Below are 27,472 nucleotides of genomic sequence, written 5' to 3'. Positions count from 1 at the left end.
AAGGGGGAGATGGGCCAGAAGAAAATATCCAGAATGGAGAGGTATCATTTTCCTAGGTATTTTGGAGGCCAGCATAATTTTAATACCAAAAAATGACAAGGATATGATAAGAAAGTAAAGCTACAGGTCAATCTTTTCCATGAAACCAGATTTTAAAAATTACAATAAATGATTTTTAAACATCTATAATGTCATATTTAAGTGAAATGTTGAATTTTTACATCTGAGATTGGGAATGAAACAGGTTTAGCTATTATTACCACTTACATTTAATATCAAGGGTCCTGTGTTTTATATGTTTGAAGTATTTGTGTATATGCTTTGTTCAAGTCAATGAGAAACAGAACAAGTGGGCAGAAGTGTTAAACCACTACTTGATAAAATAGGATATTAAGCAACCCACAGGCTTTTATACAAGGGCTCATCTTCCCTCATCAACAGGTAAATGGAAATTAAAAGTACAGTATGATACACTGCCACCAAAATGGGTACTCTCATACACTGCTATAGGGATGTAAACTGTAGAACAACCTTGGATAACCATTTCGCAGGATTGACTAAACTTCAGCATATACATATCTTACTATCCAGCAATACTTAACACAAATACATGCTTCAAAAAACATGTAAGCATGTCATTAAACAAATACTAAAAGTAACTTAAATCTAGCAATATGGAATTATAATAGGGTAGGTACATACAGTGGAAAACTATACAACAATAAACAGTAATGAAATATTGCTACACACAAGAGAAATGAATCTCACAAACAAAATATTGAGCAAAAGAATCCGGACAAAAAAAACATGTGTTGTATGATACCATTTCTAAGTAGCTTTGTTTGCAATAGCAAAAATCTAAAGATAGTCCAAATATCCACAAACAGGAAAATGTGAAGAATACTCACATAATAAAAGTCCACAAACAGTAAAAATGAACAAACTAGCATTTCATGCATAAAAACATTAAATGAAAAAAATCCAGACTTAAAAGATAGTAAACTAATATATTGTTTAGAGATTCACATAGACATAGTAAAACTATGAGGGAGGAAAAGGAAATGATGAACCCAAACTTCAGAATAAAATGTAAGCTCTGTGAATCAGGGCTTTTCATTGTTTTATTATTATTTATTTTATTTTATTTTATTTTATTTTATTTTATTTTATTTTAATGTCTTTCAGTGACTAGAACAGTACTTGACACATAATAATCATGCAAAATATATTTATCAGGGCACCTGGTGGCTCAGTTGGTTAAGCATCTGACTTCGGCTCAGGTCACGATCTCACTATTCGTGAGTTGAGCCCTGCATCCGGCTCTGTGTTGACAGCTCAGAGCCTGGACCCTGCTTTGGATTCTGTGTCTCCATCTGTCTCTACCACTCCTTCACTCATTCTCTTTCTCTCTCTCTCTCAAAAATAAATCAAACATTAAAAATGAAGAAAAAAATGAAAGAAAAAAATGAAGTATTTTTTTCAATAAATAAATAAATGAGGAGAGAGGCAAATGATATAGGGAGTTACAGTAGGATTCGTGAAGTTCTGTTACTCAGGCTGCATGATGGGTATTTAGGGGTATGTGTCTTGGTGCTCCTTATCCTACATATGTGTGAATATGTAGTTTCTGGATTATGAAATATATTATACAATACTTCAAAATTTTAAAATGCACTACTGAATTTTTATATTGAGAAACATTGCCAAGTAAGATATAAAACAGACCTCCTCAGTGCATCACTCAGATGTAAATTATCCCTGCGACTGCCTTGGCTCTCATGGGAGGTGGGTGGGGTGATGGGTATAGGGTTGATAGGAGTCCCAGGAAGAGAATTGGAGAGGGTGGTTAACTCCATATTTTAGCAGATTAAAAATTAACATTTTACATTATGATTTTATATTAAAGTGGCCATGTTGATACGTCTTGCTTTTAAGAGCAAGGAGTGAACAAAAAAAAGAGGTAGATCTATTTGTGCAGGTGGGGAGATTTTAGGTCATAGAGGGCTTTTAAGAAGGAGTAAGTAGCATTTAATTTTTATTTCTTTCCTTTCTTTAGCTCCAAAAGAATTTCCACAGTATATGCAAAACTCTCTTTCTGATGAGTCAGTAAAAATCACCTATACCAAAAATACCAAGGCATCTCCAAAATATAGTCTTAGAAAAGGAGGATATGGTTCATGTGACCATATGAGAAAGCCCACCAAAAACACCATTTCCCCACAACCATGAAGATCAACTGGAGATGAATCCCATTCTTTAGTTTCTTTTTGTTTGTTTGTTTGTTGTTTTTTGAAAAGCAAGCCATCTGTTTGAAAAATTCAGAGGGTGTAGGTTCTTATCAATGTGCCTGTCGCCACAAAGTATTTCAGTTCATTCATGCAAGTTCTGGCTGAGTGCCCAGCCCTTATGGAAATGTGGATAGCAGTAGGTTTTGGTTCCCAAACACCTCAAATACAGAGCGAAACCTCCACCACAAGGTATTTTATCAGTAAAGAAACTGGGTGATTTCATTCCCTGTCATGTATTCCACAGCTTTACCTTGATACATTTGAACGTCACATGTATGGTATGTTATCACCCTTTACTCATTAGGACCACTTAAAGATATTACAAAAATAAGTTACCAACTTTAAGAAACAAAACAGATGATCATATGGGAAGAGGTGGGGAAAAGAAAGGGAAACAAACCATAAGAGACTCTTGATGATAGAGAATAAACTGAGGGTTGATGGAGGGAAGTGGGTGGGGAAGGGGCTGAATGGGTGATGGGCATTAAGGAGGGCACTTGTTGGGATGAGCACTGGGTGTTACAGGTAAGTGATGAATCACTAAATTCTACTCCTGAAACCAATATTACACTATATATTAACTAACTAGAATTTAAATAAACTTTTGAAAAAAAAGTTACCAACTTCAATGATATTCTGCAACAAGCACACATAATCTACAAAGAATTGGTATCAAAATAAGTTAAAATGTCTATAAATTGCTAAGAATAACACAAACAATCCAATAGAAAAATAGACAAAAAAAAACCAAGAATAAGCATTTCAGAGAAAAGACACAGGTGCAATAGATGCATGAAAAAATGTTCAGTATTATTAATAATCAGGGAAATGCAAATCAAAATTATAGGAGATGCCATTCTACTGACATTAGAGTAACCAAAACGAAAAAGGCTGATGATAACAAGTACTGGGAAGGATTTGGAACCCTAGGACTTCGCAAAAAGTGGTAGTGGTAGTGGTAAATTAGAGCCATCTCATTGAATTCTATTCCGGCATTATCTCCTAAAGATTCACATACTTTAGGGGCATCTAGGTGGCTCAGTCAGTTAAGCATCTGACTTTGGCTCAGGTCACGAGCTCGCCATCTGTGAGTTCGAGCCCTGCAGCAGGCTGTGTGTTGACAACTCAGAGCCGGGATCCTGCTTCAGATTCTGTGTCTCCCTCTCTGTTCCTCCCCCGCTCACGCTCTGTCTCTCTCTCTCTCAAAAAAAAAAGAGACTCACCTACTCTATGGCCCAGAAGTCTACTCCAGTGAAGTGCTTGCAATGTCTGATAGGTGACACACACTCAGAGATTCAGAGCATGGCTGTGCACAATGGCAAAAACTGGGAAACAATCCAAACCTATGTCAGTGGGCAAACAGATGCTTAAACTGTGGTATACTCATCAGAGGAATGTAATAAAGCAGTCAAACCAAACGAACTGCAGCAACACCCAACAATATAACAATAAATATAACTCTCAGCAACACGATATTAGGTGAAAAAACATCCCCAGATATTGTGTACGCACGATATCCTTTCTATAAAGTTCAGAACAACCAACATAAGAAAAATAAATTTGAAAATAGGCAGTTAAACTATTCAAACAGAAAGCAAGAGAATGGCGATGACAGGAGGCTGGGTCAGGTGGATGGATGGAGAAGAGAACAAGTGTACTATTTGGGTAAATGTCAGCTGTTGTGATGTGAGGATCTTAGCTTTTGTTTTGCACTGTGAATTTGTAGATGCTTATTATGATACAAAGTAACAAAACATATCTAAGTGGGTCCATGCAAGGGCTGGTGATGACTGTTTCATGGAACAGGGATCACCATTAATGCACTTCTGTACATCCAACATCCATAATAAAGAAAGCAAACACCATTTTTTACAAAGCGAAGATGAACACTAAAAACATACGATGACCTTTAAATTTCAGAACATAGGAATACTCCTTCACATTGCCCTTTGTACCACCAGGGCCATCCATGGCATGGAAACCGTTGCCCTGCTATACGACAGTGAACAAGAAACTGTTTCTGCTCTTGAGGAATTCATGTTTGGTGAAACACGTAAGTAAGTGGGTAACTCCAGCATTAACTAAGTGATAGGATAATCATGGAGTACGAGAACACAGGGCAGGGGGCAGGAAACTTGCCTGCACATGGAAGCAGTCACCCTAAAAGGCTGTAGCATCTAACTTTGGACTTCAAAGGGCAGGATATTTTAGGCAGAGAAATCCCACGTGTGAGGGGCTCGAGGTGGGACATCGGAATTGTTAAAAGTTGTTCCATTTGACTGAAGCAGAGAAATGGGGGAGGGCTGGCGGGGAAGAAGGGAGATGGGGCTGGGGAAGTTGACAGGGGACGTCATCATGCGGGGCCTTGTAAGCTCTACAACAAACTAGGGACCTCATCTCAAGAGCTACCGGAAGCAATTGAAGAGTTTAAGCCAGAGAGTGAAAAGATTCGATTTTGTGCCTCATCAACAGCAGGACTGGAGGCAGAAAGGATCGGTGAGAGCGAGCAGAGGCTGAGGCATGAGGCGGGGCATGGTGGTGGTTGGAAGAAATGACAGGGAGAAGTAGCCCACTTGGGGATTTATTGAGGAGTTACAAGAAGGAAGACTCTAGGATGACGTGCAGAAAGGGACCAAGTAAGAATCATTTGGGCAAGCATCGTTTTGACTTTGGGTAGCTGGGGAGGTGGTCGCACAGACGCCGAGACCTGAGAAAATGTGAGGAAGCACGTGCACATCTTGCCCAGTGCATTGGTGCACAGCGTCTCCCAAGCCTTCTCAGATGAAACTTACTTTCCTCCGACAAAATATGGCTCTCGAGGGGCGCCTGGGTGGCGCAGTCGGTTAAGCGTCCGACTTCAGCCAGGTCACGATCTCGCGGTCTGTGAGTTCGAGCCCCGCGTCAGGCTCTGGGCTGATGGCTCGGAGCCTGGAGCCTGTTTCCGATTCTGTGTCTCCCTCTCTCTCTGCCCCTCCCCCGTTCATGCTCTGTCTCTCTCTGTCCCAAAAATAAATAAAAAATGTTGAAAAAAAAATTAAAAAAAAAATATGGCTCTCGAGTTCTAGAAATGACAGAGATCCTCTCGTTCGCACACCCCTGGACTGAGTTGTTAAAAGGTGCTGTCTCAAGGTACCATAGGAGGAATCTTTAAATGAAGGTTCCCCAAATCCATGACCTGACCTTATGAAAGTGGCTTCACTTTATTTTGTAAGTGATTCTTGGATTAGTTACTTGCGCGGCCTAAGGTTTAGGAGTATTGCTAAATATTTGTGCCACTGACCTCCAGTTTATAAAATGAGGTCAGAGTGCCTTTGAGATTATTTTCCTTCTATTTAAAAGCAACATAATTACCTAAGCATGGCTATACTGGGCAGCGGCTAAATAATAAAACCTTTTGCTTCAGGCATAACATACAACAACTGCACATATTGTTTCCTTTCATATGGTGAGCCATAAATATGTGAAGGAAGCGGCATTAATTTCCTATAGAGTGATTTGCCAAGGTGAAATGTTCTGATCAGTGGTAAAACAGGCATGCTTGGACCTGTGTCTTATAACAGTCCTGTGATATGGCCAGTTCTGTGGTCATTTTTATAGCCAATACCCCCAGAAACCTTTAAAGCAAGACAGCCATAGGAGTGATGCATTGCCAGACTGCAAGAAATATTGGCCTATTACGTCCAGCTCAGTTCCTGAAGGGTTACTGTTAATATTTGGCTTTGGGGAGAGGAGTTAATAAAAATCCATGTTCATGGTACTTTATATACCCAAGTGCAGGCAGAGGGAAGGCTAAGGGAAGTAAAAATAGTTTACATAGCACATAATAGGGATCATGAATACTAGTTACCAGTTCTAACACTGCCAATGTGTGGGTTTATGTGGATGGCAATATAGCTTAGTAGTGAGCAGAATGGATGTGGGTGTCCAAGAGACTGAAGTCAAATCCTAGAGTTGTCAATTAGGAAGCAATGTGACTGAACAAATAATTTAAATTCTAAATCTCAGTTTCTTCATTGATATGATGGGACAACATGCAGCTTCTGTGGCTTTGATGAATTAACACATGCAAAGAATCTAGATCAGTACTTGCTGTATCATAAGTATTCAACAAATGGAAATAATGTAACTAAAGCAACATAAATGTATACTAATGATCCAGAGCTGACTAGCGTCTGAGATTAGACCTAGATGCCTAGAATAACCAAACCATTATAAAACACTTAAATTTGTGGATCATTGAGTTTTTCACATGGTCTACAGGAAACATAATATCATATTCCACTGACTCTAAGATGTGCATTTTTAAATATTTAAATGTGGGGCATTGGCTTTGCCTACACATACGTATCAAAGTTTGGAAAAAAGAGGATGGCAGTTTGGTAGAAAAATCCAGACCCAATAATGGAGCATTCTTTTAAGAAATGCGACATCACCGGGGCGCTTAGGCAGCTCAGTTGGTTGAGTGTTTGACTCTTGATTTTGGCTTAGGTCATGATCTCAGGGTTGTGGGATTGAGCCCAGCATTGGGCTCCGTGGTGGGCACAGAGCCTAGCTGAGATTCTCATTCTCCCCCGCTGCCTGTTCTTCCCCTGCTTGTGTGCATTCTCTTACCTTCTCTCTCAAAAAAAAAAAAAAAAAAAAAAAAAAAAGGGAAAAGAAAAGAAATGCTACATCATCGATCCTCTCATTGACATGGAATATGACAATGTGGAGACATACAGATAGCGGTGACCTTCATCTACAAAACAGTTCAGAAGAGCCAGACTCCAAATGAGAAACTCTAGGAAACGTCTCCTTCCATTTATTTGTTTTGGCTTTCTGTTTTATATTCGTATAACAGTAACATTAGGGAAATATGTATGCCTAACTGGGTCTGTTTATTACATAGAGTGTTTTCAAATCAATATAGAGAGAAAATTGTGGCGTTAAAGCATTGTGTCATAGTTTAACTGTCAGTCTTTGTCATACAGGCACGCAAATAATGGAACACCTTACGACGGATGACAGGTTGGCTTTGCTGAAATATGGTAAATAAGAAAGTATGATGAGTCCAAAGAATTTAGAATTCAAGTGAATTCTGAGTTGATAAAGGCCAACCTATCTGGATTCAAATCTTAGCTCCTGTATTTCTAGTTATGTTATCTTTGGACAAATGACCTTCCCTCCAAACCTCTGTAAAATGACAATTTTATCTAAACCATTAGGTAAATTCTACAGATTAAACAAAATAATGTATATACAAGGCATTTAACACCGTACTGTGTAAGTACTTCAAGACGGCAATAAATGATTGATATAATTCTTATTATGATAATTAACAGTCTATCGTTCTATTTAAGAAGTCAAATTGCTTCTGGGTATTTTTCACAGCATGTAACAGAAAGCCATGTGTTATAGCTACCAATCGCGCACGTTAAAAAAAATTATATATATAAATATATTAACCTAAGCTGTGAATTAACCTCCTATATTTTAGCTTAAGCACAACATAAAAACAAGTGAATCAGTGTTCACCAGATTTGAAAGTTACATTTATAATGGTCTAGTTTGAAATATAATGTAAGTGCTCTACTCAAGGGTTTAAGTTGGGGTGGTCAAGAGCAGTGAAAAGACAGGTGGCCATCTTTTAGCTGAAACTCGTGAATAGGAGGAATACGTGATTGCTAATCAAAAAGCCAGGCCACATATACTAAGAATACACAGACTGAAAACATCATTATCCTCAAGAGGGGTTTCAAATGCAAGGCTAGAGCAACGGGAGACTTAAAGACAGATACCCTGAGACTAGCAATTGAACTGCTGCATATATGGACAATTAAGGAAAATGCTCTAGGGTGAAGAGTAGTAGGTATTCCTTCATTTAACAGTTAATGAGATGACAGTGTGTTATAAGATGCATACGCCTTTCTGAAGACCCTCCCTCATGGATTCTCAAACTGAAGATTCCTTTTTTTTTTTTTTTTTTTTTTTTTTTTTTTTTTTTTAAATTTTTTTTTTTCAACGTTTTTTATTTATTTTTGGGACAGAGAGAGACATAGCATGAATGGGGGAGGGGCAGAGAGAGAGGGAGACACAGAATCGGAAACAGGCTCCAGGCTCTGAGCCATCAGCCCAGAGCCTGACGCGGGGCTCAAACTCACGGACCGCGAGATCGTGACCTGGCTGAAGTCGGACGCCCAACCGACTGCGCCACCCAGGCGCCCCTGAAGATTCCTTTTAAAGAAAAAGTAATTGCTGTTCTCTGGTGCTGGCTTAAGTATTTTATTATAATGTTACTTAAATGTCTACGTATACAACTAGATACAAGGAATTATAATGTTCAAGAGAATCCGAAAAAATTCAAAAAGCAAAACAAAGCCAGTAAGAATTAAAATTGACTGCATTTGTTAAATGCAGCTCAAGTTGTTTTGTTGAAGCCCACTAACTGCTTGCAATTTGAGTGTGGCATTGACAGAACAAAGATTCCTTTGAGTTCAGCCTGCCAGAAACACCAAGCTGGGTGTGATGAGCCATTTTCTTGTCACTGTTCTCTATTTGAACCACTGCAAGACTTTACCCCTCACTTGACATGCATTTATTAAGTCTGCCTGTATTCTCTTCTCATTTGCCCCTAATAAATACATGGTTGCAATGCAATCATAAACTCAACTGCAAGCAAGAACAGAGTAGTAACCTATTGCTTTGTAACATAACACCACAAAACTCGGTGACTTAAAACAGCAATGACCACGTACGTCCCCTGGTTTCTTTGGGCCAGAAACCCAGGGATGGTTCAGCTGGGTAGTTCTGGCTTGGGGACTTTCATGAGGTCATAGTCAGATGGTGGCTGAGGCTGGGGCCCTCTCAAAGTCTTTATCACATGCCTGCTAGCTGGGCCGGGAAGACTTGAATAGTTGGGGTTCTCCTAGCAGTCTCTATAAAGTCCCTCCATTTGGTTGGTAAAGCATGGCAGCGTCATGAAAGCCGGATTTCTTATACGACTCAGAGCTTCTTAGGCGAATGCCCTAAGACAGTGAGCCAAATGGAAGCCATATCACCTTTCCTAACCTCTGCTTGGAAGTCATGCAAGGTCGTCTTGCCTCACATCATTCCTTAGAAGCAAAGTCACTAAAGCCTGCCTGCATTCAAGGGAAGGAAAATTAAATCCCACCTACTGAAGGGAAGGGTGATAGAGGATTTGAAATATATTTTAAAACCTCCAGATATTGAAATCACATGACCACATTCAGTTTTTTTTAAATGTATTTATGTATTTTGAGAGAGAGAGAGAGAGAGAGTAAGTGCAAGCTGGTGAAAGGCAGAGAGAGAGGGAGAGAGTCCCAAGCAGGCTCCTCACTGTCAGTACAGAGCCTGACATGGGGCTCCAATTCACGAACCGTGAGATCATGACCTGAGCTAAATCAAGAGTCGGATGCTCAACACCCAGGCACCCCAGCCACATTCAGTTTTTCAATGTTTATCTACATGACTCAGCATATGCCTACAACTCTTTACAAATCTCATAGGGAATTCACAGAACCCCAAGAAAAGGTAAGCCGGCCCTCGTTGGTCCGTGAACCTCAGACTGAGAAAAATTCAGTTATGCACCAGATACAATAGCATGGAATGGAAGTTTCCTTAAATCACAGGGTAGCAGAGAATGCACTTAAATAAGTAGGAAGAGAAGATGAACTGAAATGTGTTCAGTGAGTTGGTGGAGCTAACGAACTTGACGTATTCATGGATGACTTTATGTCTTTTTAAGTGCCTTTCCCACGTAATCTAATGATGGTTAAGTGGCACACTCCATAAATAGGGCTTCGTGTCAAGAGTGTGCAGTGTTCTTCCATTATTCAGTGAATATGGTAACACACTCTTCTAAGTATTGGGGAAATGTTAGTAAGAGCAATGCATATTCATTCCTCATGGGTATTAGGGTCTAGTGGGGGAAGACAAGCACTGAGAAGATCATTATAAATGCACTAAATGCTACAAAAGGGAAATCATAAGGTCCTATGGGAATGCTAACTTAGTCTGGGGGAGAGGACTGAAACAGAGAATAAAAGGCAAGCCAACATCCAGAGATCGAGACTGCCAGATGAACGGGAGGTGGCTGGGGAATTTCCAGGCCTTTCCTATATTTGCTTTCAACCAGGGTGCATCTCCTTCTACCACTGAAATAGATTTCCGGTCCACAAAATAATGGTCTTGATGAATATGCATATCAATTCATATTTAAGGATTATCTGGTGATCTATAAGCCCTGGGAAGGCATAACAGAAGAACAGGTATTCAAACAGCTGCAGTTTGTCCTCTGCAAACCATCTTCCCATTGAAGACCGGCCACTGTCTAGATGGTTTTCAGACTGGCTAGTAGCACATGGTTGGTTGACTCATGCTGGGCATGCTATGCATCAGGGCTTCCCTTCCACTCGCAACTGGCTTCTCCATCTCTGCAGCTGAGAAGAGTCAGAAAAAATGGCTTACCTTCCGTTGACTTCACAAGGAGCTGAGGCTGTTATCTCTGCAGCTGGCGAGCTTGGTTTTCCTTGTATTTCCACTTGTCGTGAGTAGGGCTCTCAGGACTTGAGGGACGGCTCTACCATTTCAAAAAGAAATAAGAAAGGTGAGAGAGGTGGGGCAGGACCCTTCTTGCCTCTGACAATTCAGATGCTCTGAACTTCCTCTCTGTGGGAGAGAACATTTGAACCCACACCTGGAAGGGGATGGCAAGACCTCCTCAGAGTCCTGAATGCTGGGGCAGAACGTTCTCCTCTTGTGCACTCCCTCCTCCCCCTGGGCCCCCACAACGTGTACTATGTACAGCTGACTTGATTGGCTTTCATCTGTTTCTTACATATGAGATAATACTGTTATCCCAAATGACTGACATGTGGCCTGTAATCCACCCGTGAATCTCCCATTATCTGGAGGGAAAAGAGCATACGTGCTGGCTTTTGTGCTAAGGAAGGGTTCATATTAAAAATATTTAACGAAGGAAGGGGCTTGACTAATCAGAATGGAAACTGGCCACAGGGACAGATAATAGCCCTTTCAGTTATTGATTGTGGGGAGGTCTAGGAGTCCTGAGGAAAGAGAGAGTTTCAGGATGGTTGTCATTTGCTAATCGGTGTGCATATATTTTAGAATTTTAGTAACTGGTGCATCTATAATGGTGACGTGTGTTGAATAACAAGATGTGCACTGCACAAGAACTGGGGCATCAAAGCTAGATTTCAGTGTCTGGTTCTTTATCTTGCTACATGGCTTTGGGGAATTCACTTCTCTCCCTCAGTCTCAGGTTTTCCACCAGGCTAAATGAGGTTAAAGCCTCCTTCCAGTCCTAACATTCATCTCCGCAGTTCTGTCGCTGTGGTGATCCAGGCACTGCGTTTTTTTTCTTAACACTCAACCTTGTGTGATGATGGAGAGCCTGCCCGCTCCTTGGGTCTGAATCCTGCTCAGTGATCCAGGGCAGGTTCACTAAGTTTTCTAGGTCAAATTCCTTGAACTGTAAAATGAGGATTACAATGGGACCTACCACACAAGGTTGTGATGAGGGTTCAAAGGGACGATGCAAGACGAGTATTTAGTGCTGTGTGTAGTACAGCTATACTCGATTAATGTTAGTTCTTATTCTATTTAATGGCTAGAGACAGCTGAAGAGCTACAGTGTGTTCTTTTTCATCCTTCAAATCCATCCATGAATTTCAAGGTTATATTTCAAGTCCAAGTTGCCCTAGCTCTTGAGCCCACTCCTAGTGTTAATGGCATACTGAACGTGAGGGGGGAGGTGGCATGGGGCCATGTCTTCAGAACGTGTGCCAGGCATGGCCAACGGCCCATTCTCTGATGTCTCAATCTGGTCGGCAGGACTCTGCCACGTGCCAACTTTTTCTAAGCCACGAAAAGATTTAGAGCCCCTGGTGAAGTGAGATGTTCAACAAAGGAGAATTCTTCCTTTTGTTGAAGTTTGGAAGTGGTGATTCAAGGTCTCCTCATTTCAGATGTTATCTTTGTCCATAGGAGGGGGTGAAGAGGCTGCAAGATGTTGGGAAGGCTCTGGACAGAACAACACCTCCCAGTTAGAATTTTCCTATTAAATTTTGATACGAATGAGGCGAACATACGGGAGAACAGGGGTGCCTCAGAATTTCTCACGTAAGTGAAAAAATGAATAAAGTGGAGGCACCCGGGTGGCTTAGTCAGTTGAGCATCCAACTTCAGCTCAGTTCGTGATCTCATGTTCCTGAGTTCGAGCCCCACGTTGGGTTCTGTGCTGACAGCTCAGAGCCTGAAACCTGCTTCGGATTCTGTGTCTCCATTTCTCTCTCTGCCTCTCCCCTGCTCACATGTATTTGGAAGGATATCTACATATCTCTATATGTGTATATAAATATATATCTCTATGTATCTGTGTGTGTGTGTGTGTGTATACAGTTGGTTATAAGGTGGTTGAAACCCTGAGAATTTAGTGGCCCATTTCCTTGAAGGATCCAGGAAATGGGTTGACTTTAGGCTTGGGTGGTTCAAGTTGGTCAAATATGTTTACCAGGACTGTTCTTTCTCCATCTCTCAGCTCAGTTTTCTTCTATTTTGGCTTTCTTTCCTTTTCTTTTTTTCTTTTTTTTAGTTTATTTATGTTGAGAGAGAGAGAGAGACGTAGCATGAGTGGGGGAGGGGCAGAGAGAGAAAGGGAGAGAGAGAATCCCAAGCAGGTTCCGTGCTGCCAGTGCAGAGCTCGACTCTCATGAAACTGTCAGATCATAACCTGAGCTGAAACCAAGAGTCAGATGCTTAACCAACTGAGCCAACCAGGCATCCCTATTTTGACTTTATTTTCAAGGATATTTTTCCCAAGTAGGGGCTATGAAATCTACTCGTAACCACAAGGCTTGCCTTTTACCCATTTCTCAACCCTAGCAAGAAAAGAACACTTCTTTCCAAATCAAGCAGCAAAATCTCAGGTGGGATTCTCATGGGCCCGGCTGGAGTTACACGTCTCTCACTGAATTCCTCTGAGGCCAAGGGAAAACAACACTATCTGGCTGTGCCCAGGCCGCAGACCATCCCTTCTAGCCAAAAGGAAGTATTAAAATCAAACTTCACACACCAACAATAAGGGGACGGTTGGTTGCCCCAAAGAAAATTAGACTGTTTCCCCCCCCCCCCAAAGAAGGCAGTAAAACCAACAGATCCCATTACAAGCAAGAATTCAGAATGAAAAAAGTCATCAATGCCCACGTGCCCACAGACACGTTTATCTGGAAACTTTCGTCAAACAGCTGGAAAAATGAGCTGTCAATCTTGACGAATTATTTAGCTGTTCCCTTTTCTTCAGCAAAGTCCTGAAGGTTCGTTCGTCCAGCAGTCCTCACCCTTTGGAGCCTTGACCCTCAGCCTAGGAGCTGAGGGCAGGGAAAGAGCAAGACCCCCCTCCCCCCAGAACTCAGGTCTGGCTGAGAGCCAGAATATTCCACCACTTTGTTACACTGCTCTCCTACACTGATTTCTGTATTCCATCATTCTTCTCAAATAAAGCTCGGACCTGCGTCTTTCCCTTCGAATGCTGAGGGCTCTGTCTCCCAAGTTCTGTCGCTGGAAGGCGTATTATGAAATGGGATGTACCATCAGAGACAGAGGTAAGAAATCTGAACCGCATGGCCTCACATAAACCCACAAGGTCTCTGTTAGGGGCTCCTTCCCCTTTCAACAGGTGTAAGGACAAAGGGCCCATTGTCCTTAGGAGCCTATAGGATAAATAGAAAGAACATGTCCTTGCTGGTTAGTCCGCTGGCGATAAAGAGTACTGTTTTATCTCCTGCCATCTCCACGGTTCCATGGGATGAGTTCTATTGTGGCACAAAGTCCGCTTTGTCTTTCCAACCCAGTAAGACGTTTAAATTGACCTTTCATATATTCCTTGGTTGTCACAACCTGAGCACTGAGTTGGTATTATGTATTGAGAGGATTATCAATTTCTTTTTTCTCCGAGGGCACTGTCATCTACAGAGATGCTATGATGCTGAAAAACAGTGTGATTCTCTTCTGGTTAAGAAAAATAAATTCATAGACTTTTTTTGGTTTCCAGAAGAACTGAACACAGACTACCGAGTTCCCATCGACTCCCTCACGTTGCTTCCTCCCTCAGTCTCCCACATTACTGACATCTTGCATTACTGGGGTACATTTGCTGTCACTGGTGAGCCCATAGTAATACATTGTTATTAACTAAAATCCATAGTTTACATTACATTACTCTCTGTATCTTACAATCTTTGGGGTTTCACAAATGTATCACATTATAGTATCACGAACAATAGCTTCCCTGCCCTAAAACTCCTCCTTGCTCTGCCTATTTAGTCTTCCCTCCCCACCAACCCAGGCAACCACTGATCTTTTTTACTGTCTCCACAGTTTTGCCTTCTCTAGAAAGTCATACAGTGGGAATCCTATAGTATGCAGCCTTTCCAGTTGGTGTCTTTCACCTAGCAACATGCATTTAAGGCTCCCCCCGTGTCTTTCTGGGACTGGATAGCTCCTTTCTTTTCATTGGTGAATAACCTCTGCTTAATATTTAAAACTTCTAGTGTTCGAGACCGGAATGGTTATCCCCACCCCTCCCTCCCCCACCCGCCGCAACTGGCATTTTCACATTCATTAAGATTACTAGTCATCACCTAAGTTCTAAAAAGTTTTAAAAGTGTTATTTCAGGGAGTTAAATACTATTTCAGACCAGCTTCAAGTACCTTTTGTACAGCTGGAGAAAGAAAGCAAATTCTAGTATCCCAATCACAGCCAAAGTAGCGGTGGTCTGTTCAGGCTGCAGGCAACAATGGACTTCTTGGCAATTTTACCCAGAAGAATTTATATCCATAGAATTAGTGTTTTCCCTAAAATAAATGATCTCCTGGGGTTTTTTTGTTTTGTTTTGTTTTGTTTTTTACTTCCAGCAACATCGGAGGCTCACCTACCTGATTCGTGATAACATTCATTTTTAAAACATGAATCCAGCATTTTTAAATTTATTTTTATTTTTTGCCTTAGACTTCCTAAATAGCACCCATCTAGTCCTTGCAAAGAACAGTGGTGGAGGAGCTCCCATTCACTTACTGCGTTTGAGAGTCATAAAAGGTACAGGCTTTCAAATTCGAGGGAGTAACGTTAGTTTCCTGGCTCTATCACTAGCTGTGTGTCTTTTAACAAGCCATCCCACCTCTCCTAGCCCCTTTTTTCTCCTTCGTAAACTACAACTAATAATAGACTATCTCTTTTATGACTGTTATGGATATGGAAGGAGATAGTCCATGGACAGCATACAACAGTTTCAAGCACCAAAAAACGTCCTTGAACATCATCCAGTCCACATCAGGCAACGGGCCTGTGTGAAAAGGAAACGCTGAGTATTGTGTAGGTGCTCATTAAATTTTTCCTGACTGATCAAGGGGGCAAAGGGAGGGCAGATCCTTTCATGTGTGGACTCTCAGAGAGCACAGACATGTACGGCAGGAAGCTGACTTAACCGGGATCAAGCACGATGGAGGAGATAAGGTGCCCTGTGCAATCTTACATGACCGAGGACACCACTTCTAGTCCCTTTTGCCCCTCCTCCTGCTGAGACAGGTCCCCTACCTACCACTAACTCACATTCTTCTCTTCGTCACCCTTGCAAAGCCCATTTCCCGAGCAAGTGCGTGCTTTGGTAAAGTGATTAGCAGACAGCCTGGCTCCTACATTTAATGAACACTTTTGTTTAGGGTGAAACACTGGGTACTGAACCATTCTCGGTCTCCCCTTCTCCTCACCCTTCCCCCTACATCTCTCAGATAAAATGATTGGCCAGCTAACAGTTATTAAGATGCATTCCTTCCATTGGTGCAAGGAATCCCAACCCCTCCAACCTAAGGGTTAACGACATACCCGGAGTGTCCTTTTTATCTTATGCTTGCTTTTTACTCACTTTCATTCTGTGGATGAAGACTCTCTTGCCAAAGACGGGGTAAATAAACTCAGACGCATCCTTCCTCCCTTACATCTTTGTGGATCTGTAAACTGTCAGAGATACAGATGAAAATCCACTAAAGCATGCTCAGAGCAGTTACACGAAGGCCATGTGAGATCGGAGCATGAAAGCCTGATGTTAGGGGAAGCTAGCACCTAAAATGCTACCAACTTGGCTCTATGTGAAGACACGAATAAACATTGGAGATGCCAACAAATAGTGACCAATTGCTACGGTTAAGGATGGCCTCAACTGTGTAAAAAAGCAATAACGAAAACGAAAACAGTTAACAGCAAAGTGTCAAAGTAGCCACGGCAGTCAGTGAGAAAGTGAGAAAGCTGAGTGGCTAAGAGCGCGCATCTGGGAATGAGCACGGACTCGAAACCTGGCTTGACCTTTCACCTTTTAACCAGGCAACCCATTTAACTGCTCCACACCCCAATTTCCCCATGTGCAAAATGGGATCAATCGGCATCCACCTCTGAGGATTATTTTTTGAAGCCCTAAAGAGGTAAAATATATAAGGTGCTTGGCTCAGGCAGACTTTCAATGAGACTCGGCTCTTATTTTTGTTATGTTAATGAGGACTGCAGGCCAAGGGACACGTAACGTGCAGCAGTGTCCCAATTTTACCACCATAAGCCTTTTATTCCAGGACATCTTTGGAGGTTAATGTTCTACAGAAAACAATTTGGGAAATGCTGCCTTAAATAAATAAAACCTGAGACTTTGGGGGTGGGCAGTATGGCTGTTTGTCTTAGATATCCTCACTAGCAAGTTAAAAGTTTCAAAATCATGTTTGTGGTTGTTTCTATCACATTTGGGGCATCAGGTTTTAGGTCAGGATCCTCAACGCTGTCCGCATTTCTGTGGAAAATCAGATTTCATTTATATCATTCCTACTTACAGCAACTTTTCTGGGACCCAAATACAAACAAGGACTGCCTGCACAAATTGGCTATGAGATTTGCAAAGCAAAATCTGCCTTTTGACCTATATCCTGGAAGCAGCTCTCTGCCTACCCCATCCTGCCCCAGGTCAGGAATCCCCCTTGTGTTCCATGAGCACAGAAGCCATCACCTACCCCGTGGGGGGAGGTACGAGGAGCCTGGAAGAAGCATCTTCAGCCTCTCTGGAGAAAGATAAACTGCGTGCAAGGTTATGGGTATTTTATGATCTGTTAGAGATGGATAATCCAAGGTGCAGGCTTGCAGCTTGAATTTTTTTTTCCTTTAAAGCAAGGAAGCTTGGCAGTTAAACTCATTTTCCATAACTCCCAAAGTGGTTTTGCAATAAATCTGTGAATTTAATCAGCCTTCTCTGTTGAGGCAATCTTGCCTAATTGGGTTCTTGTGAAGAATAATAGACATGATGACAAAAATACTTCATCTCTGCAAGGGAAGCCAGAGTCTCATCAATAATACCGATAATAAAGCTCCCATTCCCCTAACAAAATGGAGCATAGGGCTCACCTGTCTCAGGTACTGTGCGCTTTTTAGACCATCACTCTCTTTCTCCTCCTACCTGGCCAACAGCAAGAAAGTAAAAATCCCAAAATGAAAAATGACCGTTGCCATGGGCTTTAGCCAGTAACTAGGTCGACTCCTAAGTAGGCTTCTAGAAATTTTCTAGAAAATTACAACAGAGAAGTGGGGAATTGCCTCTGAAATGAAACTAAAGATGGAACACAGAATCCCAACGACACGATTTTGTTTCGTTTCTCTGGTCGGCGATTCCTACTCCTCTCTCCCAATCCTGGGAGTAATGGTGGGGTCTGGAAGGGCCCCTGCCAGGAATGTAACACACACAGCTGTTGGCCGTCAGCTGGCAAACCAACCTAGTGACAAAATCGGCCACTGGAGCTAGATGCCACATGTTTTCCGATGACCGGCCAGACAGGACCTCCAGATATAGCTGGAATCTGTCCTACACAGGTTGGGGGCTGAAAAAGGAAGATCCTAATATCGGAGGCAGGCCTGGCAGGGTTGCTCACCCCTGTGGAAGGGGGTGAGGAGCAACGGCAAACACAACCTAGGTTTTTCCATCCTGGAGCATGAGAGAAGCAAAGCGTGATAATTGAAATTAGAAATGGAGGGAAAGGCATAATTTCACAAGGATGTCATCTGCCACAGCCTTCCCAATGAGCTCAGCTTTCCAGCACCCTCCTCACTCTTTGCGTGGGAGAACATTCCCGACTTGTCCCCCCCCCCCGTCCCTGCTTATGGCCCTCGGGGGTCAGTAGATCACGTAGGTGATAAACACAGGAACTCACCTGTGGTCAGCAGACACAGTGCCAAAACTGCAGGAAGAGAAGTAAAAAATGCCACCTTCCCCGCGAACTGGACACAAATGCTTGCTCGCACGACAAAACATGTAGCGCGCTTGGTCTCCTCTAGCTTCAGGCCTTCACTAGCACATGAGTAAGGGCACTGAGGGGGCACAGATGCAATAAAATCCCAGGTTTCCTCGTTTGAGCCCTGAGTTGTGGTTTCTCTGCTTCCTCCCACTGGACGGCTTCAGTATGAATTGCTCCCAAAACCAACAGTAAAATTTAACCCCCACTCCTTGCAGGAAAAGAAGAAATCCTCATCTCTTCAGAGAATTTACTTTTGGTGCAAGTCTTGCTGCCTTTGGCTTGTGTCTCACACACACGCAGGCGTGCCCGCGCGCGCGCACGCACACACACACACACACACACACACACACACACACACAGCTGTGGGGGTTTCCAGATGATCCTTCTAAGTAGACCAGGGCTCTAACAATGTGTTGTCCCTGGACAAGAAGGGTACGAATGGCGTTAGAACTCATTACAAATGCAAATTCATGGTCTCACACAGCCCTGCTGAATTGAAAGATCTGAGGATTGGGCCCAGCATTCTGTGTTTTTTAAACAAGCCTGTAGGGGCGCCTGGGTGGCTCAGTCGCTTAAGCGTCCGACTTCGGCTCGGGTCATGATCTCACGGTCCGTGAGTTCGAGCCCCGCATCGGGCTCTGTGCTGACAGCTCAGAGCCTAGAGCCCATTTCAGATTCCGCGTCTCCCTCTCTCTCTGCCCCTCCCCTGTTCATGCTCTGTCTCTCTTTCTCTCTCAAAAATAAACTTAAAAAAACTTAAAAAAAATAAACTTAAAAAAAAAAATAAGCCTTTAAGTGATTCCAATGCGCCCTTAATTTTGAGAACTCCTGCTATAGGCTGATCATTTGTCCAGAATTCCTTACAATTTTATGCCTGTATATTTGCTCCTTCTGTCTGCCCCAGGTGGCATGCTTCTTTCTCTTCTGCTTGGCAGGCTCCTGTTCAGTCTTTAATGCCCTTTAAGAAATACCCTCTTCTATTTGCAAATATTCCCCCACCATTCTGTCTATCCAAGCAGAATTAATTGTCCCTGATTTGTTTTTTGACAATATATCATATCATATCATATCATATCATATCATATCACAATCATCATGTATCTGTTTTCCACACCAGGCTGAGAGGGCAGGAAAATGTCTAATTCAGCAAATGCCTTATACAACATATCATGGGCCTATTATTATGTTAGCTCTGGTGATGCCAAAATAAAATAATAAAAATATTAACTAAAAAGTAGGTCACTGCCTCGTTTGCCTAATTCATTATTGCATGCCAAATAAGGTTTCAAATCCCTGGCATATGCTAGCTGTGTAACTTTAGGCAAGGTACTTAACCTCTTTAAACCTCATTCATAGTAAGAAAAATGCCAAGAGTATATACCTTACTGATTATGGGATGAATAAATTAGCAATATGTGGACAGGGCTTCGTACAGTACCTGGCCAGGGAAAGCACCGAGTGTATGTTAGTTATTGTTGCTGATGGTAGTAATATTAATATCATTGTCGTCCTCAACATCAAAACACTAGCAACTTGCATTGTGCCTGGTACAGAGGATGTAGGCATACATGTGAACATTTTTAAAAGATCAGGGTTCTAGGCTTATCTACTTTGCTTGCCGGGTCACTTGACACTGAACGTAAAAAATGCAACTTTACCTAAAATGTTTCCTCAGGGGCGGCTGGGTGGCTCAGTCAGGTGAGCCTCCGACTCTAGATTTCGGCTCAGATCATGATCTCACAGTTAGTGAGATCGAGCCCCGAGTGGGGTTCTGTGCTGACAGCATGGAGCCTGTTTGAGATTCTCTTTCTCCTCTCTCTCTCTCAAAATAAATAAACTTAAAAAATGTTTCCAAAGATAGGCAAGAAGGTGCAGAGAACATTTATGTTGCCTCCCTAAGTTGCCCAGTGTAAGGACTGATGAATACAGAGAATCTTGCTGGAGACTAAGAGGCTGAATTGAAAGCCAAGGGCGGTTGGTCAGCCATGCACGTCATCCGTACGTTATTTCTGATGCTCGCTGACTTAGCATCACTTGCGATGGTACCTCACTCAAAGCATTTCTGTAGACCCCACCCCCCGGTTGTTTTACTGCACACGATGCCCCCCTCCACTCACACCACTGTCTGGTTCTCAAACGTGATTTCACATGAGAATCACTTGGGAAGCTTCCAAAACAAAATCCTGGTGCCTGCGTCTAGTTCCCAAAGACTCAGATTGAACTGATATGAGATATGGCCTGGGCACTGAGACGCCCAGGTGATTCCCGCGGGCAGCCAGAGTTTCTCCCTGCTGTGTCCCCAAACTTACAAGGAAGGTAAATGGTGGCTCACGATGAGTGGTTAAGTAACTACAAAGGTCTTACCATTTTTCATAGAATGGAAGTGTGATGAGCATACTGCTGGTGGGGGGAGGGTGAGGACAGTAAATCACAAAGCATCGATAGAAATGCTTTGACTCTTAAATTCCTCACAAGGGAAGGGAAACAAAAATAATATAAAAACAGGGAGGGGGACAAAGCAGAAGAGACTCATAAATATGGAGGACAAACAGAGGGTTACCGGAGGGGGTGTGGGAGGGGGGATGGGCTAAATGGGTCAGGGGCATGAAGGAATCTACTCATGAAATCACTGTTGCACTAGATGCTAACTAATTTGGATGTGAATTTTAAAACATAAAAAATAAATTTAAAAAAATGCTTTGAGTGGGTTACCATTCAAAGTGATGCTGGGGCACCTGGGTGGCTCAGTCGGTTGAGCACCTGACTTTGGCTCAGGTCATGATCTCACAGCTCTGTGGGTTCGAGCCCCACATTGGGCTCTGTGCTGACGGCTCAGAGCCTGGAGCCTACTTCGGATTCTGTGTCTCCCTCTCTCTGCCCCTAACCCACTTGCATTCTGTCTCTGTCTCTCTCAAAAATAAATAAAAATTTAAAAATATTCAAAAACAAAAAAAAACAAAAAAAACAAAGTGATGCTAAGTCAGCGAGCACAGGAATAGCAGAACGGCCCTTAGCTTTCAGCTTAGCCCCTTGGCCTCCGCAGCTCACCCCTCGTGACTTCACCCTGGGCAACCCAACGTCATCTATCAACAGAGCCCCACCAGCCTGTAGGAGGATAACAGTCACATCAGCCTAGACTTTCAGTCAGTGAAACGCCCAACAGACACCTTGAGGCCGCTTTCTCTCTCCTACAATTTAGAGATTGTCTTATGTGCCAAGAGCTCTGTGGATTAAGACCCCTTTCCCTGACACTGCATCAATCTCCAAGTGTTTCCCTCTCCTCAACCTTGCTTCCTTGATAAAGAAGCCCAAGTATGATGACAAGGGGGTGGCTACTTGGGACAGGGTCCCAGTGCCACCAGAGCCAGGCTCAAAGCTCTGACTGAGAGCCATGTTAATGCTCTTCTCAAACTCCAGTTAGGACCAATAAGGAAGGGTCTACATGGCAGAAAGCGTTCGTTTTAAAAGTAATTGTGGAGGAGAGGCACTAATGACTTTCAAAAAGGTGAATATGGGGTGCGTGGGTGGCTCCGTCGGTTAAGCAGCTGACTCTTTATTTTTATATCATTTTTTTAAGTTGATTTACTTATTTTCAGAGACAGAGACTGTGAAAGTGGGGGAGGGGCAGAGAGAGAGGGAAACGGAGGACCCCAGGTGGGCTTTGCGCTGTGGGTGTGGAGCCCGGTGCGGGGCTTGAATCCACGAAATTGAAATCGTGACCTGAGCCGAAAGCAAGAGTCAGACACTTAATGACTGAGCCACCCAGGCGCCCCAACTCTCTAACTCGTGATGTTGACGTCTACTTTATCATAAAATGCAGGCGTGACAAGCGTACTGCTGACGGGGGGAGGGTGAGGACAGTAAACCACAAAGCATCTATAGAAATGCTTTGAGTGGGTTATCATCCAACTCTCGATTTTGGCTCAGGTCATGATCTCATGGTTCGTGGGTTTGAGCACCACGTTGGGCTCTGCACTGACAGGAGCCTGCTTGGGATTCTCTCTCTCTCTCTCTCTCTCTCTCTCTCCCCGCCCCCTCCCTCTCCCACTCACACACACACACATACATACACACACACACACACACTCAAAATAAATAATCTTCAGAAAAATAAGCAAAAGGCAAATGATGTTAAAATAGCTAAAGGGAAAAAATGAAATAATAAACAAGCCCACCATATACTTTATGTTCAAAAGAGAATTCCTTGGACTCATGATTTGAACAACTTACAGCTGTTTGGAGAGCCACGTGTTCTTTAAGTCACACGTGTAGATAAATACGAGCTCACAGTTTCTTCTCCCTTGCTCTTGCCCGCCCCCCCACTTTCCGTTTCTTTTTTGTCTTTTCCTACCAGTATCGTGAGGGTCAAGGACACACATCGTGGTACATTCAGCACGGCCGTGGAACAGAGAGAGGGCCACTATAACATTACTTGAGAATCGCCCACATGCCAGGGTGTTATGGAACAATACCTTCTCTAATCTGCACAAAAGCCCACAAAGGGATATTATATGCCTGTATTTAAAAAGACAAAGAAGGTGAGGCTCAGATAATAATGCAATTTTCCCAAGGAGGCATAGCTAGCAAGTGTGAGAGTCAGGACTCAAGTTCTCAGCTATGCGACCTTGAAGCCCATTCCTTTTTTTTTTTTTTAAATGGGTTGGGAAGTGTTCTCTTTTCTCTCTCTCTTATTAAGTTTATTTATCTTTGAGAGAGAGAGAGAGAAAGCACAAGTGGGGGGGCAGTGAGAGAGAGAGGGAGAAAAGAGAGAGAGAGAGAGAGAGAGAGAGAGAGAGAGAATCTCAAGCAGGCTCCACACTATCAGCACAGAGCCTGATGTGGGGCTCAGACCCACAAACCATGAGATCATTACCTGAGCCAAAGTTGGATGCTTAACTGACCAAGCCACCCAGGTGCCCCATGAGCCTCATTTCTTACATTACCCTGGGCTGGGCTCAGCTGGCAACTGTCCTCCTCCAAGCCATCAATGACGCTGTGTCTGCTCTGCCTACAGATGGGGGAAAGACCCCCTTTGGGCCCCTTGGCTCATAGCTATCATTTCAGTTTGGATCTCTGTCTGTGTTCTCACCCCAGTTGTCCTAATATCCCCTTAACATAAGTCCATGCCTGTCACCCCGGCAGAAGCCACATGAAAAGTTAGGGGAAGGGACTCCATGACCACAGGGACAGATCTACTCTAGGCATTAATTCTGCACATTTGGCGGCTTCTTTATTTCCTCAAGGTAGCGTTCCTTATGCGCGTAGGAGACGGAAGGGAGAGAGTCAGAGAGGGGAGAGTCCAGGGCAAGGAAGAAGCTCCAGGAGAACATGCAGCAGCAAGTTCAAATACCATTTGATAACTATTGGCTCACAGATTCAGGTCTTGCCAGGTCAGAACACTGGCGGAGGCAGGACCCAAACGAGGGAGATGTGCGTTGTTTCTGGCCAGGCCCATTTCTTCTCTTCGGAGCAGAGAGCACTGCAACAAAGGGAATTAGGAAATCCTGTCCCACAAAATGGGTACGATCGAACACAGGCAAATGGATCATTCGTGGAATCTCTTGGAGTTCTTGCCTATCACTATCCAATGATGAACGTGCTTCCCCATTCAAAAATGGGAATACATTCTAAGAATAATAACCTCTTCATTAAAAAGCTAGGCTGTAATTTTTCCAAAGGTCACCTGGGTACCATGCATTCTTTTATAATCTCTTTGGGCTGTTGGAGCCGGACTGGTTTGGTGCTATTTCGGGAGAAGAGATTCTGCTGTGTGTTTTCCCCTCCTCTCTGAGGTTGTGGTAGACAGGCAGGCATTCACATTTTGCACCTCTGTCATGAAAATGACACCCCTACTTCAGGGTTTGGGGCTGTTTTTCCAGAAGTGGGCACAGATGGTGTTTCTGTCTCCTCCAGAGAATATTTTAGGATATAAAGTCTCTGAAATAAATTATTCGGCTGAGGCCAAAATAGTCTTCTGGAAAAAATCATATGTGAGTAGGAAATAAGAGCAGCCGGGCCAAGGCTGAAAAAAAATTGTAATGCAGCTGGTTTTTAGAAATGGTAATATTTGTAATAATGCTTGTATTGGGAATGTAATGAGACCTGGGATTGTGGAAGAGAGTGCTATTTTACCCAGGAAATTGAACGATTGTCTTGTCTTCCCTCCCCTTTCCTCTCCTTCCCTGCCCTGCCCTGCCCTCCCCTCTCCTCTCCTTCCTTCCCCTTCTCTTTTCCTTCCCTCTCTTCTCTCTCCCCCCAGCCCCCTCCCCCATTGGGACTGGTGAAGAATAGGCAAAGGTCCATACTTGTAAAACTTTGATAAGAATATGAATTACCTGGGGATTTTGTTAAACTGCCCGTTTAGATTCCGCAGGTCTGGAGTGAGACCTGAGACTGCATTTCCCACAAGCTTCCCTGGTTAGGCTGCTGTTCCTGGTCTGTAGATCATTCTTTGAGTAACAAGTGCTAGAGGAAGTTCAGATAAATTATGTAATGGGGTATAACTATGCTTTGCCAAGCTACTAAATAATTTCATTCATTCCTTCACTAAGTATCTACTGAAACCTGCTTAGGACTGGGCACAGTGCCAGGTGTTGGGATCAAGCGATGAGTGTAACAGACCCTGTCCCTGTCTTTACGGAGCTTAGAGCCTGGTGTGCATGATAAATGGCAATCAAACGATCACATCTTGAAATGTAACATTGCAACTACATTAAATCCAATGGAGGAGAGGTATAGGAGCACTGTAAGTATCAAATAGGGTGCTTTCACGAGAGGGTCAGGAAAGGTTTCTCTGAGGATGTGACGTTGAGCTTAGCTAGGAAGATAACAACAATAGCCGTGACTGTTATAATAGCAGGCAGCTAACCCTTACTGAACATATACATTGGACGGGTACCCTACTATTCCTGTGCATTAGCTTGTTTAATTATCAGAGTAACTGTGTACGGGAGATGCTATTATCCAATTTTACAGAAGAGAGACCCAAGGCGTAGAAACTTGCACAAGGTCACACAGTACACAGCCAATTCGCGACCCAAATGTGGGTCACACATAACCTTAATGACTCCACCTAACTGCTTCCGCTTATGAGCTAGGACGTTAACTAGGAAGACCATTAAATCAATTGGATCAACCGAATCGGCTTCTTTGCTCCTTGTGGTAACAATGACCATAGAAAAAATCCTGCTCCTGCTGATAGGAGGGCAGCAAGGAAAACCTCAGGCAGGAATCAAGAGTGGGAGTTTGGGTTGTAGCTTTGCCAATAACTTGCTGTGGGTTTGGGCCAAGGTCATGACAGCTACCACTTTTCAAGCACCTACTGTGTGCCAGATACTTGTCCAAGAGCTTTACATGTGATCATGTCAAATTTTCAAGTTAATTGTGTAAGACCAGAGTTATGTATTAATAGCTGCATCTGACAGGTGCAGACACTGAAGAAACTGAGAGAGGCTAGAGTGGTACAGTTTGTAAGAGGGACGGTCTGGATGTGAGAGGCTGGTCAGCATAGTGTAACAGTTCTCCCAGTGTGCTCTGTGGGTCCCCTCAACTTGCCAAAGGTCTTTGTTTAAATGTTTATTTATTTTTGAGAGAGCGAGAGAGAGGAGAGACAGAGAGAGAGGAAGAGAGAGAATCCCAAGCAGGCTCCATTCTGTCAGCACAGAGCTCGATGCTAGGCTCGAACTCGCGAACCAGGAGATCATGACCCAAGCTGAAATCAAAAGCCACACACTTAACCACTAAGCCACCAAGGTGCCCCTGCCAAAGGTCTTTTAAGAGGGCTGTGTGGTCAAAACTATCAGCATAATAAGGCCAAGACATTGTTTACCTTTTTTTATTATGTTAATCTAGGCATTGATGCCTCCAAAACCACTGCTGGGTAGAGCTGTTGGTGCCTTAGCAAAATATTTTTTCCATAATGATGTTAATTATATAAATTGAAGTAACTCTTCTCCTAGAGATATTACGCGAGGACCTCTGATAAGCACACTCACATAAATCAACGAAATTTCAGAAGATACAAACATAGCTGGAAGCTAATGTCTAGAAATATATGCTAAAGCAATGACCAAAAGGGCAACTGGGACAGTAACCTGATATTCCTTGCTGCCAGTAATACAGTTTGGACTTTTCAAGCAAAAATCAGAGTTTTGGAAAACACGTTTCTGCCACCATTAGCTTGTCAGGTTTCTATTTCATAAGCCTTTTTAAAATGAGAATGGGTGACATTAATGAACCTGTTAAAAAAATTTTTTTTTCTGAAATATCTGCAAAACTCACTGAACTGGAATCTTTCAAATGTCCAATGCATAGTGTTAAAAAAAATCACGTGTGGGCAAAAGAGCCATCGAAAATACGAAGTGACTCATGGATCCTACTGTAACAAGGTAGGAGAAATTTCTTGATACGATTCTGGATTCCACACCACAACTAACCTTTATGACAACAGCACTTACCATACTATCAAAAATAGCACTTTTGCATACAAAGAAGAACACCTAAGATTATCTGAAAGAGCTAGTAAACTATTCTTTTCCAATTGGGTATCTGTGTGAAGTTGGATTTTCTTCATATACTGCAATCAAAACAACGTGTAATAGCAGATTGAAAGCAGAAGCAGATGTGATCATCAAACTGTCTTCTATTAGGACAGGCATTAAATGTAAAACGATGCTATTGTTTTTGCCAAATGTTTTTTGTTTGGGGAAATATATTTATCTTATGTTACTTATTGTAACATATAATTAGTGTATTGTTATTTTTAAATGCATTAGTGAGGAAATAGTTTTTATTTATTTTTTATTTTTTTTTAATGTTTATTTATTTTTGAGACTGAAAGAGCGTGA

The 27,472-nt window shown here is 42.7% G+C and overlaps 1 protein-coding gene across 14 annotated transcripts in view; it reads left to right on the top strand.

Annotated features, from left to right (window-relative positions):
* The window catches only part of LOC131509943 (uncharacterized), a 320,351-nt gene that overhangs the window by 98,473 nt on the left and 194,406 nt on the right, over positions 1-27,472 (top strand). For 11 of the 14 annotated variants that reach the window (XR_009260805.1, XR_009260810.1, XR_009260807.1 and 8 more), the window contains one exon: positions 4,250-4,341. The exons of the other annotated variants lie outside the window; for them this stretch is intronic. Coding sequence is in view for 6 of the 11 variants with exons in the window: in XM_058726277.1 (XP_058582260.1) it covers positions 4,250-4,341 (92 nt within the window). In the remaining 5 variants the exon portion in view is untranslated. The remainder of the gene's footprint in view (positions 1-4,249; positions 4,342-27,472) is intronic. 14 annotated transcript variants of the gene reach the window in all.

The sequence above is a fragment of the Neofelis nebulosa genome, chromosome 4 (assembly GCF_028018385.1).
Source record: "Neofelis nebulosa isolate mNeoNeb1 chromosome 4, mNeoNeb1.pri, whole genome shotgun sequence".
Classification (NCBI taxonomy): Eukaryota; Metazoa; Chordata; class Mammalia; order Carnivora; family Felidae; genus Neofelis; species Neofelis nebulosa.
Note: the sequence above shows the minus strand (reverse complement) of the source record. Positions and strands in the feature narration are given on the sequence as shown.